The sequence below is a fragment of the Cervus canadensis genome, chromosome 33 (genome assembly GCF_019320065.1).
Source record: "Cervus canadensis isolate Bull #8, Minnesota chromosome 33, ASM1932006v1, whole genome shotgun sequence".
In the NCBI taxonomy this organism is placed as follows: Eukaryota; Metazoa; Chordata; class Mammalia; order Artiodactyla; family Cervidae; genus Cervus; species Cervus canadensis.
This window is the reverse complement of record NC_057418.1, coordinates 29,115,147-29,130,919: the sequence shown is the minus strand read 5'-3', so window position 1 is coordinate 29,130,919 and position 15,773 is coordinate 29,115,147. Positions and strand designations below refer to the sequence as shown.

General features: G+C 43.4%; 1 protein-coding gene across 2 annotated transcripts in view; it reads right to left on the bottom strand.

Moving 5' to 3' along the window:
• The window catches only part of SNX9 (sorting nexin 9), an 87,230-nt gene extending 71,674 nt beyond the window's left edge, over positions 1–15,556 (bottom strand). The window contains exon 1 of one of the 2 annotated variants that reach the window (XM_043456879.1): positions 15,222–15,556. In XM_043456879.1, the coding sequence (XP_043312814.1) occupies positions 15,222–15,485 (264 nt within the window). In that variant the 5' untranslated portion in view covers positions 15,486–15,556. The remainder of the gene's footprint in view (positions 1–15,221) is intronic. The other variant, XM_043456880.1, reaches the window with a different exon arrangement.
• Positions 15,557–15,773: the final 217 nt, after the last annotated feature.

Sequence of the window (15,773 nt, the reverse complement as noted above, 5' to 3'; positions counted from 1 at the left end):
GGGATTTGAACCCAGCCTCCCAATATCTCTGCTGTTCCACCAATACTACAGTGAAATACATAAATTTCACGATCACATAGAACTCATTTTTCATTCACTGCATCTCTAATAGGAGACATGACACAATGTCTCTTCTAAAGATAAGATTCAAGGGAAATCAAAGGGCAATAAGCTGTTAGCAATCACCTTTTTATGTACTAGCTAACTTCAATCATAGAGAAATGCCAACAACCTCAAGATCAATTCATTACATATATACATACACACATACATATGGGCTTCCCTGGTGGCTCAGATGGTAAAGAATCCGCCTGCTATGCAGGAGATAATCCCTGGGCTGGGAAGATCCCCCGGAGAAGGGAATGGCAACCCACTCCAGTATTCCTGCCTGAAGAATCCTATGGACAGATGAGCCTGGAGGGCTACAGTTCATGGGGTTGCAGAGAGTCTGACACGACTGAGCGACTAACACCTTCTTCACTTTCCTGAAAACTCACCAGTTGGGAATCTCTAATCTAGAATAAACTCTAGGTGATGCAAAGCAGGCACATGAACACTCCAAGTATTTTAACTGATCTGCTAGCGTGGAAATCAAAAGGAGCAGATCCGTTTTAACCGTTGGGAGATGCTATGTCCAAGGCCATTAGGGATTTAGAAGGGGCCAAGTCACAGAAACAGATTATCTGCAGGGCACATGTTGTTCACTGGACCGCAAAAGTGGCTTATTGTCTAGTCCCAGATAAAACTGAGGTCACAACTAGGCATGCTGGAAATGCAGGCCTTCTTTGACAAGTACTCTGTCCTGCAAGAGCAGTTGCTCTAATAAGGAACTGTTAAAAGTTAGGACCTCAAAATAAATGTGTTCTCACTTATTTAACCTCATCTCAAGCAGAGAAATGATCTGTATTATGACTGATGTATGCCGGAGTAATCCACTAGTTTTTATTTTCTCATAAACTTTTTCAAACTGTAGCCTCTTTACCGATATAAACTCAAGTTTTACATTTCCAATGACAGTAAGTGCAGCAGAACAGAGGGAAGGCCTCACTTCCAACCCCAGATTCTGTGCCATCACTGGGCACTGCACGCACTTCCACCACAACAACGAGAACTCTAAACTGAAGCGATTCAAGTGTCTGCTTTCCCTACTAGATTGTAAATTCTTTGAGAGTAGAAAAACGGATGCACTGTTCACTTACATAATTTATAAGTTCTGGAGAAAGACTGTTGAATGAAATAACAAGTTTTTGATGTCTGGAAGCATACTTAATATATCCCAGAGATACCCCTTGATACTTATGTACAATAACATTCTAATGCTAACCACAGAATATGAAAATCAAATGTATTCCTCCCATAACTAATAGTGTATGTTGTTTATGGACCAGCAAGAAGACTGAATGGTATAAATGCCATTTCACATTATCTGGAAATTACAAGGATTTCACAGCATTTTTCTGCGCTGTTCATATACATACATGAATTCCTGTTGATGGTGCATAGGCAAGTTGCATGAATGCAGGCTACCTTCTGAAGCAAACTCTTGTGTTCATGCGTGTGGGTCCTAGACCAACTTAATTATCAAAGGTAGGTTTTTCTAGTTAGGGACGATATTCTTTGTTTTCTCTGACTTTAAAAACATCTTTATCTCTTTGAGTCATCGACGTGGACAAACAGAAAAGTTTAATGTGGTGAAATTTAAATTCATCAAAATTAAGTATAGGTGCACATGACCCAAGATTAAAAAACTGTATTTACACAAATATAATCTCAATTACAAAATAATTAAAAAACAGGATCCTTTTATATAGTAATCTCCCCTAGTGAATTAAAAATCATTATCACTATACAACCACTTCGGGAACATATGATACAAAGCAAATAAATCTGGACGGATTACTGTGAACTATAATGATATTCAAAACTGTATGGCATGTTTTCTGGCTAACCAAAAAGCAACAAGAAAAGTAACAACCAGTCACAGTCACTTCACCACCATAATAATCAGAGACTCTAACAGATGAAGCCATTTTGCACAAAACACAAATAACCAATCAGTACAACGCTGAAAAGTTACTGAAAACCACAAATTGATGAGGAGCATAACAGTTTTTGAGAATACCAATTTAAAAATTTTCAGCCTCGTTTGAACTCATCAGATTAGAATCCTTTAAGCAAGAAACACACACTTACTGCACACAGTACGCTAGAGCCCACCTACTTTACGGTCCGCAGTTCTGGAGAAGAACCCAGGACAGAACCCGGGTTCTTGCTTGCTTTTTCCATCTTCTGCAACACTGCTTCTCTAAGTGCGGTCCCCAGACCAGCAGCAGCAGCATCACCTTGGAACTGGTGGAAACGCATGTTCAGGTCCCACCTCCTGAATCAGGAACTCAGAAATCAAACAGCAATTGCGATCTGAGGAGCTCTCCAGGTGGGGACACTTGTTGAACCATGTGGCTCAGATGGTCAAGAAACTACCTGCGATGCAGGAGACTCGGGTTTGACCCCTGGGGCGGGAAGACCCGCCCCCCTCCCCCAGAAGGAAAGGACAACCCACTCCAGTATTCCGGCCTGGGAAGTCCCACGGACAGAGGGGCCTGGCGGGCTACAGCCCATGGGGTCACGAGTCGGACACGACTGAGTGACTGATACTTTCACTTTCACATTACAGGTGGGGGCTGTGATGCAGTTCAGGTACCACGGCTCTACCATTAATGCCTAAACAGGATCACCACTCATAAAATACGTATGCACTTTCGTGAGAGTCCAATTTCTTTCTTAGATGGAAGTTTATTACCATTGCCATCATCTTCTTTACAGGAGAGATTCCTACCGAGTCAGAGAAGAAGGGAGTTTTGGGGAAAATAATTAGAGAACAATCGCATTTTAGAGAACAATCATCTATCACTTTTGTAATATAAACTATAAGAAGAGTATGGGATGTTTTTATTTATCAGAAAGGGGAATGGGTTTTTAAATACTATAGATACCGTAGTAAAGATTAGAACCATCTTAAATATCAGAATTTTCAAAAACAATCCCCATAATTTTTTGCTATCATCATGGCTTTAAATGATTAAGATGGATCAATCTTATGTAACTACAGATTTCATAGTCTAAAGTCTATTGGTTTCCTAGGTTTTCTGGTTTCAAGAAACTGAATATACTTTACTTAATAGTTGTTAAGAGGAAATGGCAACCCACTCCAGTATTCTTGCTTGGAAAATCCCACGGACAGAGGAGCCTGGCGGGCTACAGTCCATGGGGTCGCAAAGAATCGGACACGACTTAGTGACTGCACACAAATGGCAATCATGAGACAAAGGAAGCCTGACATGTCAACAAAAAGACTAAAATTTTAAATTCAGCTCTTCACTCTCAAATCTTACGAAGGTGGGGAGTGAAGAAACTGCTGCTGACTCACAAAGGAGTCCTTTGAGCTCCTGAGGGAAAGAGTTCAGAGAGGCAGGTAAAACAAGAAGAGCAATTTTCCAAGAACTTCAGGTTCAGTGCTGGTTAGTCAGTGAATTTTTAGACATTTTTAAAAGTTTAAGAAACATACTTTTTCTCCTTTGGAAGAAGAAAATATGGTGCTTAAGGAAGAAAAATAAATTTTAAGTTTCTATTTGTAATACTGAATGTATTAGCATTTTCCTACTGAAGTGCCACTTACTATGTATAAGCATTAACTGAAAAACTTTTTTTTAATCTTAGCATAATTGAAAACAAATTAACAGAAGGTGGATAAATTTGGAAGTCAGTTTCAGAGGTTCTGGTTAATGACAATAAGTTCTTAAGTTAAAAAAAATTAACTTGTTTTCTTCCTTATTACAAAAACAATAAATATTCATTACTCAAAATCTTGAGAATACAAACAAGATGAAAAAGAAGTTCTCAAGAGTGAGTTACGTGTATGTGTGCTCAGCTGTGTCTGACTCTTTTGTGATCCCATGGACTGTAGCCCGTCAGGTTCCTCTGTCCATGGAATTTTCCAGGCAAAAATACTGGAGTGGGTTGCCATTTCCGACTCCAGGGGATCTTCCCAAGGATCGAACTCGTGTCTTTCATGTCTCCTGCATTGACCGGTGGGTTCTTTACCGTTAGCGCCACGTGGAAAGCAAGCCTTACTGGCTTGAGAAGCTGCAGAAGCCCCATGTGCAGACAATATCACTTCCAGGCAAGGCCAGGCCTTCCAGCCTGACGCCCCAGGTGGAGCACAGAACTCAGCACGGAGTTCACTCTACGCTCAGAGGAAGCAGTCGGTGAATGATGACCGTTCCCAGAACAAAGCACATTTTTTGTTTCATTAACTAATGTCTAAAGTTCTGTGTCCCCTTGATTTAAATGTCCCACCTGACACAAACAGATGACTTTTGAATCCTGCCTCTGCAGGTAACACTACTTACTATACGACTCAGTTTTCTGATACTAAAAATAGCTTAGAAAAACTGAGTCATACTGAATAACATCCTCAAGCACTGTATTTACAACACCTAAAAATGAACAAGATGGGCTAAATATATCATGTGTTTTTGATAATCAGAAGGGGAGGGAAAAAAAAGAAAATACCAATTGGGAAGTGAAATGCCCAGTCTGTTATTTTGATGGTTTAAGGTTTGGTTTCAAGTAAAATGCTTAACACCTCTGCTTTACCACCGTTCTCCCTCCAAAGAACAGATGAACACTCTGTGTGCAGATACTCACTTCCTTCACTTCACAGCCTGTTATAAAGATGTTCTGACTTGGATTTTGTTCTGGCACTCAGGGCAGGCTGATTCCCTGAACTGCCACCAGAGTGAAGTGCTGAATAAAATATTAAAAACTAAAGACAACCCCCCCCCCCCCCCGCCACCACACACAAATAAATACCTTTTAAAACACAATGCTGAGTCAGCACAAAAGGAAAGGCTCTAGAGAGGTCAGAGGAAGTGAGAGCAGAAACCCTGGGAGGAAAGCATGTTGAGACAGGGTTCTGCCCCAGGAGGCTCCTCCAAGCCCTGGGGAGCCAGAGTTTGGGTCTGGCACTACCAGTAAAGAATCCGCCTGCAGACGCAAGAGACATGGGTTCATTTCCTGGGTCGGGAAGATCCTGTGGAGGAGGGCATGGCAACGCATTCCAGGATTCTTGCCTGGAGAATCCCATGGACAGAGGTGCCTGGTGGGCTACAGTCCATGGGGTCACAAAGAGCCAGGCATGACTGAAGCGACTTAACAGCAGGCTGGCGCTGCACATTGTCCTGGGGCGGCAGGAAGTGAGAGATAAAGGCTCCTGTACTAAACCTGAAACTGGGACCCCCAAAAGGACCTCAACAAAAGGGAAAAGGAACCTGTTGTACAAAAGGAAACAGCAAGGAAACGTGTCTTATCTTTGACTGAGAGCAGGGGAATAAGGGAGATTTCCCCTGAGATCTGAGATCCATATTTATGCTATAGAGTAGAGGTGGAAAAACATAAAGCCAGGAAGTTACTGTGACCTCCAGGATGCAGCATCCCTGAGTGACTGGCATAAGCAAAGGTAAATTCTCCGTAGAAGACTGAAACTTCAATTTAGTTATCAAAACCCTTAGGTGAAGTTCCAGGGAAAAGGAGCAACTCACAGAAGAAAATAAAATCACAACCTGCACAAGAAAATCACTGAATTAGACCTCAGGTATCAGAATCAAGAATGGATGCTTTTGGACTGTGGTGTTGGAAAAGACTCTTCAGAGTCCCTTGGACTGCAAGGAGATCCAACCAGTCCATCCTAAAGGAAATCAGTCCTAAATACTCATTGGAAGGACTGATGCGGAAGCTGAAACTCCAATACTCTGGCCATCTGATGGGAAGAAATGACTCACTGGAAAAGACTCTGATGCTGGGAAAGGCTGAAGGCAGGAGGAGAAGGGGACGACGGAGGATGAGATGGTTGGATGGCATCACGCAATGGACATGAATTTGAGTAAACTCTGGGAGTTGGTGATGGACAGGGAGGCCTGGCGTACTGCTGCCCACGGGGTCGCAAAGAGTCGGACACGACTGAGCAACTGAACTGACTGACTGATCAGAATTAACAGACACAAACTCTCAATGTGTAATATGCTTAAGAGAAGCTTAAAAATATAAGCAATTAGGGGATATAAAAAATGATCAAGCAGATCTGAAACAGAACCAAACAACATAACTTCTAAAAACAGAACATAATTGAAAAACAAATGGGAAAAAGAACAGATCAGGCCCAATGAAAGGAAGACTAGTAAACAGAAGGCAGGAGTCAGAGAAATCATCTACAGCGAGGCACTAAGAAACACAACAGGTTGGGGCGACTCAGCGGTAAAGAATCCGCCTGCGAGGGCAGGAGATGTGGGTTCTATCCCGGGTGGGGAAGGTCCCCTGGAGAAGGGCACAGCAACCCACTCCAGGATTCCTGCCTGGAGAATCCCATGGGCAGAGGAGCCTGGTGGGCTGCAGTCCATGGAGTTGCAGAGTCGGACACGGCTGAGCCACTGAACAACAGCAAAGAAAGAACAGTAAACTGAAGGCAGGAGTCAGAGAAATCATCCAGATGCGGCTCTAAAACACAACAGGTGAAAGTCAGGAAGCCAGACATCTGTGGGGCCTCTTCATGCTAATTAGGGGTCCAGAAAGAGAGAACAGAAAAGAGGCAATATTCCTGAACTATAGTCACTGAATTTTCTACAGCTGCACTCCCCACTGTGCTAGCCAGTAGCCACGTGTGACTATTTAAATGAAAATTTAAAATACAGTTCCTCGGTCACACTAACCACACTTCAAGTTCTCCTGAGCTTTGCGTGGCAGGAGGCTACCACATGGGACTGGACCAATGTAGAACATTTCCATCATCACAGAAAGTTCTACGGTGCTGCACTGTTGCAGAAATACCGAAACACCCATCCTCAGATTCAAGTGACCCAATAAATCCCAAGCTAAAGAAATAAAATCCACACGTGAACCCGCTAAGGTGGTACCACAAAATTCTGAAGAAACAGAGAAGGTCTTAAAAACGGGCAGACAGAGGAGTCAGACCATCTATTCAGGAACAATATTAAATGCTGACTTCTGAGCAGTATCTTTGAAATCCAGTAAGAAACTGGAAATAACAGAACTCTGTACCTAGAAAACTATTTTTTAAGCACAAGCCAAAATACATTTTCCCACATGAGAGATTTTTACTGATAACAAACTCTCCCTAATGGAAACTCCAAAGAAGTCACTTTGGGAAAAAGGAAAATTATCCCAGAAACAACTGAAATGTGAAAAGAAATAGTAAGCAAAGATAAAAGTTGATTAAATCTAAGTAAACACTAACTGTATTAAAAAAAAACACAAAAATAACGTCTAATTTGTGGTACAAAAGACAACTAAAACACGAGGCAGCAACAAAGCGTGCTGAGAGAGATGCCTGCAGCCAGGCCTCTTGAGGTCTCTGTGATTCCGGAGCAGGGTAATGAAACTGAGTACTATTTTAAGGCAGAAATAGTAACATAAATGTTTATGACATACACACATGAAAAAACTGACATACAAGAATACCTCCTTTTATTTGCTTTGCATTATTGCACTGTTCGGATATTTTGCTTTTTACCAATTGAAGGTCTCTGGCATTAGCCTGGTACCAACCCACAATAGATATGACCTAAACCAAATCCCTTACAATTATACAATGGAAGTGAGCAATAGATTCAAGGGATTAGATCTGATAGAGTGCCTAAAGAAATATGGACAGAGGTTCATGACATTGTACAGGAGGCAGGGATCAAGACTATCCCCAAGAAAAAGAAATGCAAAAAGGCAAAATAGTTGTCTGAGGAGGCCTTACATATAGCTGTGAAGAGAAGAGAAGCAAAAGGAAAAGGAGAAAAGGAAAGATATACCCTTTCAATGCAGAGTTTCAAAGAATAGCAAGGGGAGATAAGAAAGCCTTCCTTAGTGATCAATGCAAAGAAATAGAGGAAAACAATAGAATGGGAAAGACTAGACATCTCTTTAAGAAAATTAGAGATACCAAGGGAACATTTCTGGAGAAGGCAATGGCACCCCACTTCAGTACTCTTGCCTGGAAAATCCCATGGACGGAGGAGCCTGGTAGGCTGCAGTCCATGGGGTCGCTAAGAGTCAGACACGACTGAGCGACTTCACTTTCACTTTTCACTTTCATGCATTGGAGAAGGAAATGGCAACCCACTCCAGTGTTCTTGCCTGGAGAATCCCAGAGACGGGGGAGCCTGATGGGTTGCCGTCTATGGGGTCGCACACAGTCGGACACACTGACGCGACTTAGCAGCAGCAGCAGCAGGGAACATTTCATGCAAAGATGGGCACAATAAAGGACAGAAATGGTATAGATCTAACAGAAGCAGAAGATATTAAGAGGTGGCAAGAATACACAGAAGAACTGTACAAAAAAGATCTTCACGACCCAGATAATCACAATGGTGTGATCACCAACGTAGAGCCAGACATCCTAGAATGCGACATCAAGTGGGCCTTAGGAAGCATCACTACAAGCAAAGCTAGTGGAGGTGATGGAATTCCAGTTGAGCTATTTCAAATCCTAAAAGATGATGCTGTGAAAGTGCTGCACTCAATAGGCCAGCAAATTGGGAAAACTTAGCACTGGCCACAGGACTGAAAAATGTCAGTTTTCATTCCAATCCCAAAGAAAAGCAATGCCAAAGAATGTTCAAACTACCGCACAATTGCACTCATCTAGCATGCTAGGAAAGTAATGCTCAAAATTCTCCAAGCCAGGCTTAAACAGTGCATGAACCGTGAACTTCTAGATGTTCAAGCTGGATTTAGAAAAGGCAGAGGAGGCAGAGATCAAATTGCCAACATCCGCTGGATCATCAAAAAAGTAACAGAGTTCCAGAAAAACATCTACTTCTGCTTTATTGACTATGCCAAAGCCTTTCTGTGGATCACAATAAACTGTGGAAAATTCTTCAAGAGATGGGAATACCAGATGACCTGAACTGCCTACTGAGAAATCTGTATGCAGGGCAAGCAGCAGCAGTTAGAACTGGACATGGAACAACAGACTGGTTCCAAACTGGGAAAGGAGTACGTCACCCTACTTATATAACTTATATGCAGAGTACATCATGAGAAACACTGGGCTGGATGAAGCATAAGCTGGAATCAAGATTGCCAGGAGAAATATCAATAACCTCATATATGCAGATGACACCACCCTTATGGCAGAAAGTGAAGAAGAACTAAAGAGCCTCTTGATCAAAGTGAAAGAAGAGAGTGAAAAAGTTGGCTTAAAGCTCAACATTCAGAAAGCAAAGATCATGGCATCCAGTCCCATCACTTCATGGCAAATAGATGGAGAAACAATGGAAACAGTGGCTGACTTTATTTTTCTGGACTCCAAAATCACCGCAGATGATGACTGCAGCCATGAAATCAAAAGACGCTTGCTCCTTGGAAGAAAAGCTATGACCAACTTAGACAGCATATTGAAAAGCAGAAACATCACTTTGCCAACAAAGGTCCGTCTAGTCAAGGCTATGATTTTTCCAGTAGTCCTCTATGGATGTGAGAGTTGGACTATAAAGAAAGCTGAGCACCAAAGAATTGATGCTTTTGAACTGTGGTGTTGGAGAAGACTCTTGAGAGTCCCTTGGACCGCAAGAAGATTCAACCAGTCAATCCTAAATGAAATCAGTCCTGAATATTCATTGGAAGGACTGATGCGGAAGCTGAAACTCCAATACTCTGGTCACCTGATGGGAAGAAATGACTCACTGGAAAAGACCCTGATGCTGGGAAAGATTGAAGGTGGCAGGAGAAGGGGATGACAGAGGATGAGATGGTTGGATGGCATCACTGACTCAGTGGACATGAGTTTGAGTAAACTCCGGGAGTTGGTGATGGACAGGGAGGCCTGGCATTCTGCAGTTCATGGGGTTGCAAAGAGTCGGACATGGCTGAAGGGCTGACCTGAACCCACAATATCTCCAAGGTATGGGAGCAAACCTTCTGAAGGCAAGGAACAAACCTTCTAAAAAGTTGAGGGGCTGGGGGGAGTCCTCAGTCAATCTGTATATGGTAGCCAGAAATCCAAACACAGAATAAACTCAAATAAGGCAAACAAAACCCTCTAGCCACAAAGATTGCCAAACGAGATGAAAAGGTAAGATTCAGCTGCGGGCTTTTATGTATCAGGAAAATATTTATCAAAAGAAAGCCAGTGAAATCATTAACTTCAGAAAAAATCACCTTTAAGAAAAAATGCATTATAAAAAGGGTCACTTCCTAATAATAAAAGGTTCAATTTATCTGGAAGATAATATTAATCCTAACCTTAAGAGAAAATTTCAAATCCACCATTTTAGCATCTCTGTCAAGTAGACAAAAGACATTAGATACAACAGATTAAGTAGAATTAGTGAGGATACAGATGAACAGCATAGTTAACAAGTCTGTATGGACATATATAGAAAATACATTTATATACATCGATTAGGGAATATATATATTCTTTTTACGCACAGGTATAACATTTACAAAACCCGACTATACCCTACGTATAAAGTTAGCATCAGCAAATTTTCAGGTATGGTTATCAGTATCAATCAGATTCCCTGATCATGATGAAATTAAGTTTGAAATCATTAACAAAATGATAAATAGAAAAGCCTTACACTTTTGGAAACCAGACATTTCTAACAATTCACAGGTTAAAGATATCTCTTTTTAAAATCTCAAAAGTGTGAAGTTTGTTTCAATTACCTTAAAGTATAAGAATAAATTTCTCATGTAATAATTAGTAAAAACTGATTTCTTTTATTTAAAAGACATGGCCAATACCTAAGCTGTAGATAAGTATTTTCCATTGTGCATGCATACTTTTAAAAATTTGTTACTAAAATGCACAACTGAAAGGAAAAAAGTTTACAGGTGGAGATAAATCATTTTAATAGCCACTTATCTCACTGGAAAAATCTTTTTGCTCTTTCAAACTGGAGAGGGAGGAATGGAGACAAGAAAATTCAACATTCATTCGTGGAATAACAGTTTACTAAAAGCCTGGTCTGTGCCTGATACAGAAGATACACAGATGAGCAAACACACAGTCCAGCCTCCAGGGGCTGACAGCACCCTAAAGGAGCAGTGGGCAGAGAAACACATGTAAAACGCCTGTCTGGACGAATGAGGTGACCCTGGTGTGGGTTGGGGAGATCAGAAAACTTTCTGTAGTAATGCTTTGAGCTGAGATATAATGTGTAAAAGGAGGCAGATAAGTGAGAAGGCCAGAGAACAGCATTCCAGAAAGGAGGGACAGCATGTGCAAAGGTACAAAGTTCCGGCGGGCAATCAAACTAAAACTGCAATTAAAATTTCAGATGGATGGTCAACATAAAAGCAGGGTACAGCAGAAATTCTGCAAAATTTTTATGCTTTCTCAGCTGTTCCTTCTTTAAAAAGAAATTGGTTGATGTTCCTACAGTCATGGAATTTTTCTGCGACTATACAAATACTGTCTAGATACTCTATGTATGAAGACACTTTAAAATACAGTACTGTCATGCAAAACTGAATGGTTACCATTTTCCATACTGTTTAAAAAAAAACTATCACAAACAACTAAATCTTTAAGACCCTTTTGAAAGCTATTTCTACTCTCTTCTTCAATAAACTTCTACAGTAAACAGGTTTTTGCTTAGGAGAGACTACAAAGTATGCTTTCTAAACTCTTCTCATTAATATATATCATGTAACAGTCCTGAGCAATACCGGTAATTTCAATATTACACCCTCACTCCATTCAACAAAACAAGCACTATAACAAATATACAACTTCAGATACTGGAGATGAAAAGAAAAACTAAAAACAAAACTGAAAAAAAAAACCCCGAAAACAGGGATTCTTCAAATTTGGTTCTAATGATTACTCCTAAAAGTGTAGCTCAGCAGTAAAGAATCCGCCTGGAATGCAGGAGAGGCAAGTTTGATCCCTGGGTCAGGAAGGTCCCCTGGAGAAGGAAATGGCAACTCACTCCAGTATTCTTGCCTGTAGAATTCCATGGACAGAGAGGAGTCTGGCAGGCTACAGCCTATGGGGTCGCAAAGAGTTGGACACAACTTAGCGACTAAACATATAACAACATAAAAGGTGTCTACATAAGCACAAAAGGATTCAGATTAGTTCCAAAGGTTAACTGTGACATGGAAATTACAGCTAAATTACACAGCTATGGACTAACTTCCATTAACTATTTCATGTCTCTTTTGCTATATCCCAGCAGAAGAAAAGAGAGAAAAAGAATTTCTTTCCCTTAAATAATTTATTCCTAAGTCCACCATATGACTATGTAAAAATATAACCTGGAGTTCCTAGAAGTACAGGCTACACACTCATATTAGCCTTTTGTTGTATTTATTAAATGTGACAAGATGGGGACTCAAGGTGAATTCAACATTCTGAATAATGATTAGAAACAAGAACAGATCATTTCTTTCAAGTGTGCAGTTACTGATTAATTTTCTTTGGCAGTTAAGAACTAGCTAATTCAAGTTTTTCTTCTAAAAGATAATTTCTTTCTATTGTGAGTATACCAGTGTAGTTTTCTAAAAAGCACGATAGTTTAAAGATGACTTATCTTCACAAAAACATATAAGAGCATTACATCAGAAAATTATATCTGAAGACAACTGAAGGCATTTTCTGACACTACCTAAAATATCCACATATTGTGTTCATTTCTCATCACTTAATGCTTGTGGCAGGAACCTGAATGCCATCTGATGCAATTTTTTAAAAGTCAGACAGTATTACTTACTGAAAAGTATATTCTTATTCACTCTTACTAAAAAGTTAACCTAACCAATTAAAATTAAAGAAAGGAAAGGAAAACCCTCAAACTACTCAGATGCTGGTAATGGTATGGATGGAAGGGAGTGGGAAACAAAATTTGGGAACAATTAAAAAAAGAAATTTTGGTTTGATGTAAGAATCACCAGGAAGTAGGAAAACCGAGGAAGACTCCTATATAAGTGCTTCTCCTTTTTTTTGAAACCAGAAGTGGTTTGTCACAATGTAAACATGGAAAGGAGTACCATGTGGAATAGTGATTAGAAAGGTGAAAGAAAGGAACTCAGGATGACTGTTATCTGCCTTCAGTGGTGAAGGCAATAAAGTAGGAAGTGTTTACCCATGCTTTAAGGCTTGTGCTTTGTGAGGACACACACTATTCAAGTTTAGCACAAAAACTATTCTAATTTTACGGAAAAATACCCACTCCAGTATTCGTGCCTGGAAAATTCCATGGACAGAGGAGCCTGACAGGCTACAGTCCTGGGGTTGCAAACAGTAGGGCACAACTGAGCATACAAGAGCATGCAAATTCAGGTTTAAGTACCAAATAAAATTTTCATTATATACACCAGCACTAGTTGCTGAGTCCCACTGAATGGACGGTCTAATATGGGCCAGCAGATCTGGGTGCAAAATAGCAAAACACTGACCATCAAAGGAATAGATATCTACCATAAACAGCTTTTAAGGTTGTAAGATGAGCGCAAAGTAAAACGTGTAATTGGTAATTTAAATGTTTGGCAACAAACCTCAAAATCAAATTTCCTTAGAAATATTGGATCTAAGTTTTGTTTCTAAAAAGATCAACATGAAATCATGTATGTTAAAAAGGTAGCAAAGTTCTATCACATCTAAGAAAACCAAGATAGAGTCTGAAGTGAATTTAAAATTGCTCAGTCGTGTCCAACTCTGCGACTCCATGGACTATACAGTCCATGGAATTCTCTAGGCCAGAATACTGGAGCGGGTAACCTTTCCCTTCTCCGGGGATCTTCCCAACAAAGGGATTGAACCCAGTTCTCCCGCATTGCTGGCAGATTCTTTACCAGCTGAGCCACCAGGGGAGACAGCGCTTAGCCAATAATATATTAACAAGAAAGTAATTATTTCAGTAACAGCAGGCAACAGGTTCCCTGGAGAAGAATCTCCATCAAAAACAAAAAACACACTGCACCTAGACAGAAACAGAACACAAAACTTCACAGACTGAAATATGACTATGATCTTCGAAAGGGGTTTTAAACTTATCAGTTTTCTAAGTTTTCTCTATCAAAACCAAAAACCCAACAGCAACAAATCTAAGGCTTTCACCAACCCAAGAAGTGAGGTTTCAAAAATAAACACGGTAGAGGGTTCCGATGTTAATAAAAGGGACATTACTAAAACTATTTCCCAAAATCAAACAAAAAGTCAACTCAAACCCCACCCCTGGCTCCTGGATGGGAACGTGGCTTTCCCATTTCAGTGGCCGACAAGAACGAAACGCTCCAGCCCCAGGGAGCTGGGGGAGGAAGGTGGCGCCTGCAGACTCAGGTAGCGAAGGGTGACCGGTAATTTCGCCGACAATACTGTAAAATAATCAAACCACCGCTCCGGGCCAATTAACCAAGCGCGAGTCAAAGTTCCACCACGTAATTCGGGCCTGGACCTTTTTTTTTTTTTTTTAAAGCATACAACGTAATTGAAAGCAGAGTCATTTCCCTCTTGGTATTTTATTCATGCTGGAAATAACATTCAAATCGAAAAGGTAGCAAAACAAAAGAGAGAGAGGAAAAAAAAAAAAAAAACACAAGAAAATTGAGGGAAGTGGAAGCGCGCGGGACGTTTCACTGGCGTTTTTTTCCCTCCTCAGGAGCCTTGACTCTCTGGCCTGCATTTTAAATTCCTAGTCCGGCCGGGAGCGGGTCGGACCCCCGAAAGCGGCCCGCGGCGCCGGGGGGGTCCCACCCTCTACGGAGGGAGGAGGGAACGCTGCTCCTGCGGCGGCGGGGGCCGGACGCGCGGAGCGGCGGAGAGTGGACTCCACTCGGGACCGAGTCGGGGGCTCTCCCGGCAGGCGGGCGGGCGGCTCCTCGGGGCGGGCTCCGGGGAGCTGCGGGAACTTTCCCTCCCTCTCGCCCGGCCGCGGCCCATATGCTCAGGCGCAAACTTTGCGGACGGCGCTGCGAGCGGCCGGAGTCCCGCCCCGCGCCCCCCAGCCGAGCCCCCGCGCGCCCCGGCCCCGGCCCCTCGTCCGCCCCGCTTGCCCCGAGCCCGGCAGGGGCCGGGTGGGCCCCGGCGCGACCCCTCGGCCTCCCCGGCGGCGCCGCCGCCCGCGCCCCCCCGGCCGCGACCCTCCCCCGCGCCGCCGCAGGGCCGAGCGGCCGGCCCGGGGCCTGGGCCGCGCTCCCCTCACCTTGGTGGCCATGGCGGGCGGATCTCCCCCCCGCCCTCGGCCCGGGACGGTAGGCTCCTCTCCCGCGCCGCGGCTATCGGCCCCAGGCGGCCGGACGAAAGCGAGGGCGGCGGCGGCTACGGCTGGGCCCCGGCGCGGCGGCGGCGGCGGCTCCGCCCCGGCCCCGAGTCTCGGCTCTGGGCGACTCCAGCCGCCGCCCCGCTCCTCCAGTTCCTGAAACTCCCCGGCTGCGCGGCCCCCGCCCCCGCCGGCCGAGCCTCCCATCTACCGCGGCGTGCGCGGCGCGGCCGGCGGAAGCGCGCCCGGTGCTCTCGGCCGGCCGGGCCTCCTCTCCCACTTTCCACCCCCACCCGGAGCCTTCGCCTCGGGCCGCGCCGCCGGCGCCCTTTGTCGCAGAGCTCGGGGCCGCGTCCCCCGAGCGGCGGCCGGGGTCGGGCCGGATCACGGTCCCCCCACCCACCGACTGCGTCCCGCCTTGGCCGCCCGCCGTGGGGACGGTGGACGGGAGTGAGGGACACGCTTATGAGGGAGCGCCTGCCGGGGGAGCCGAGT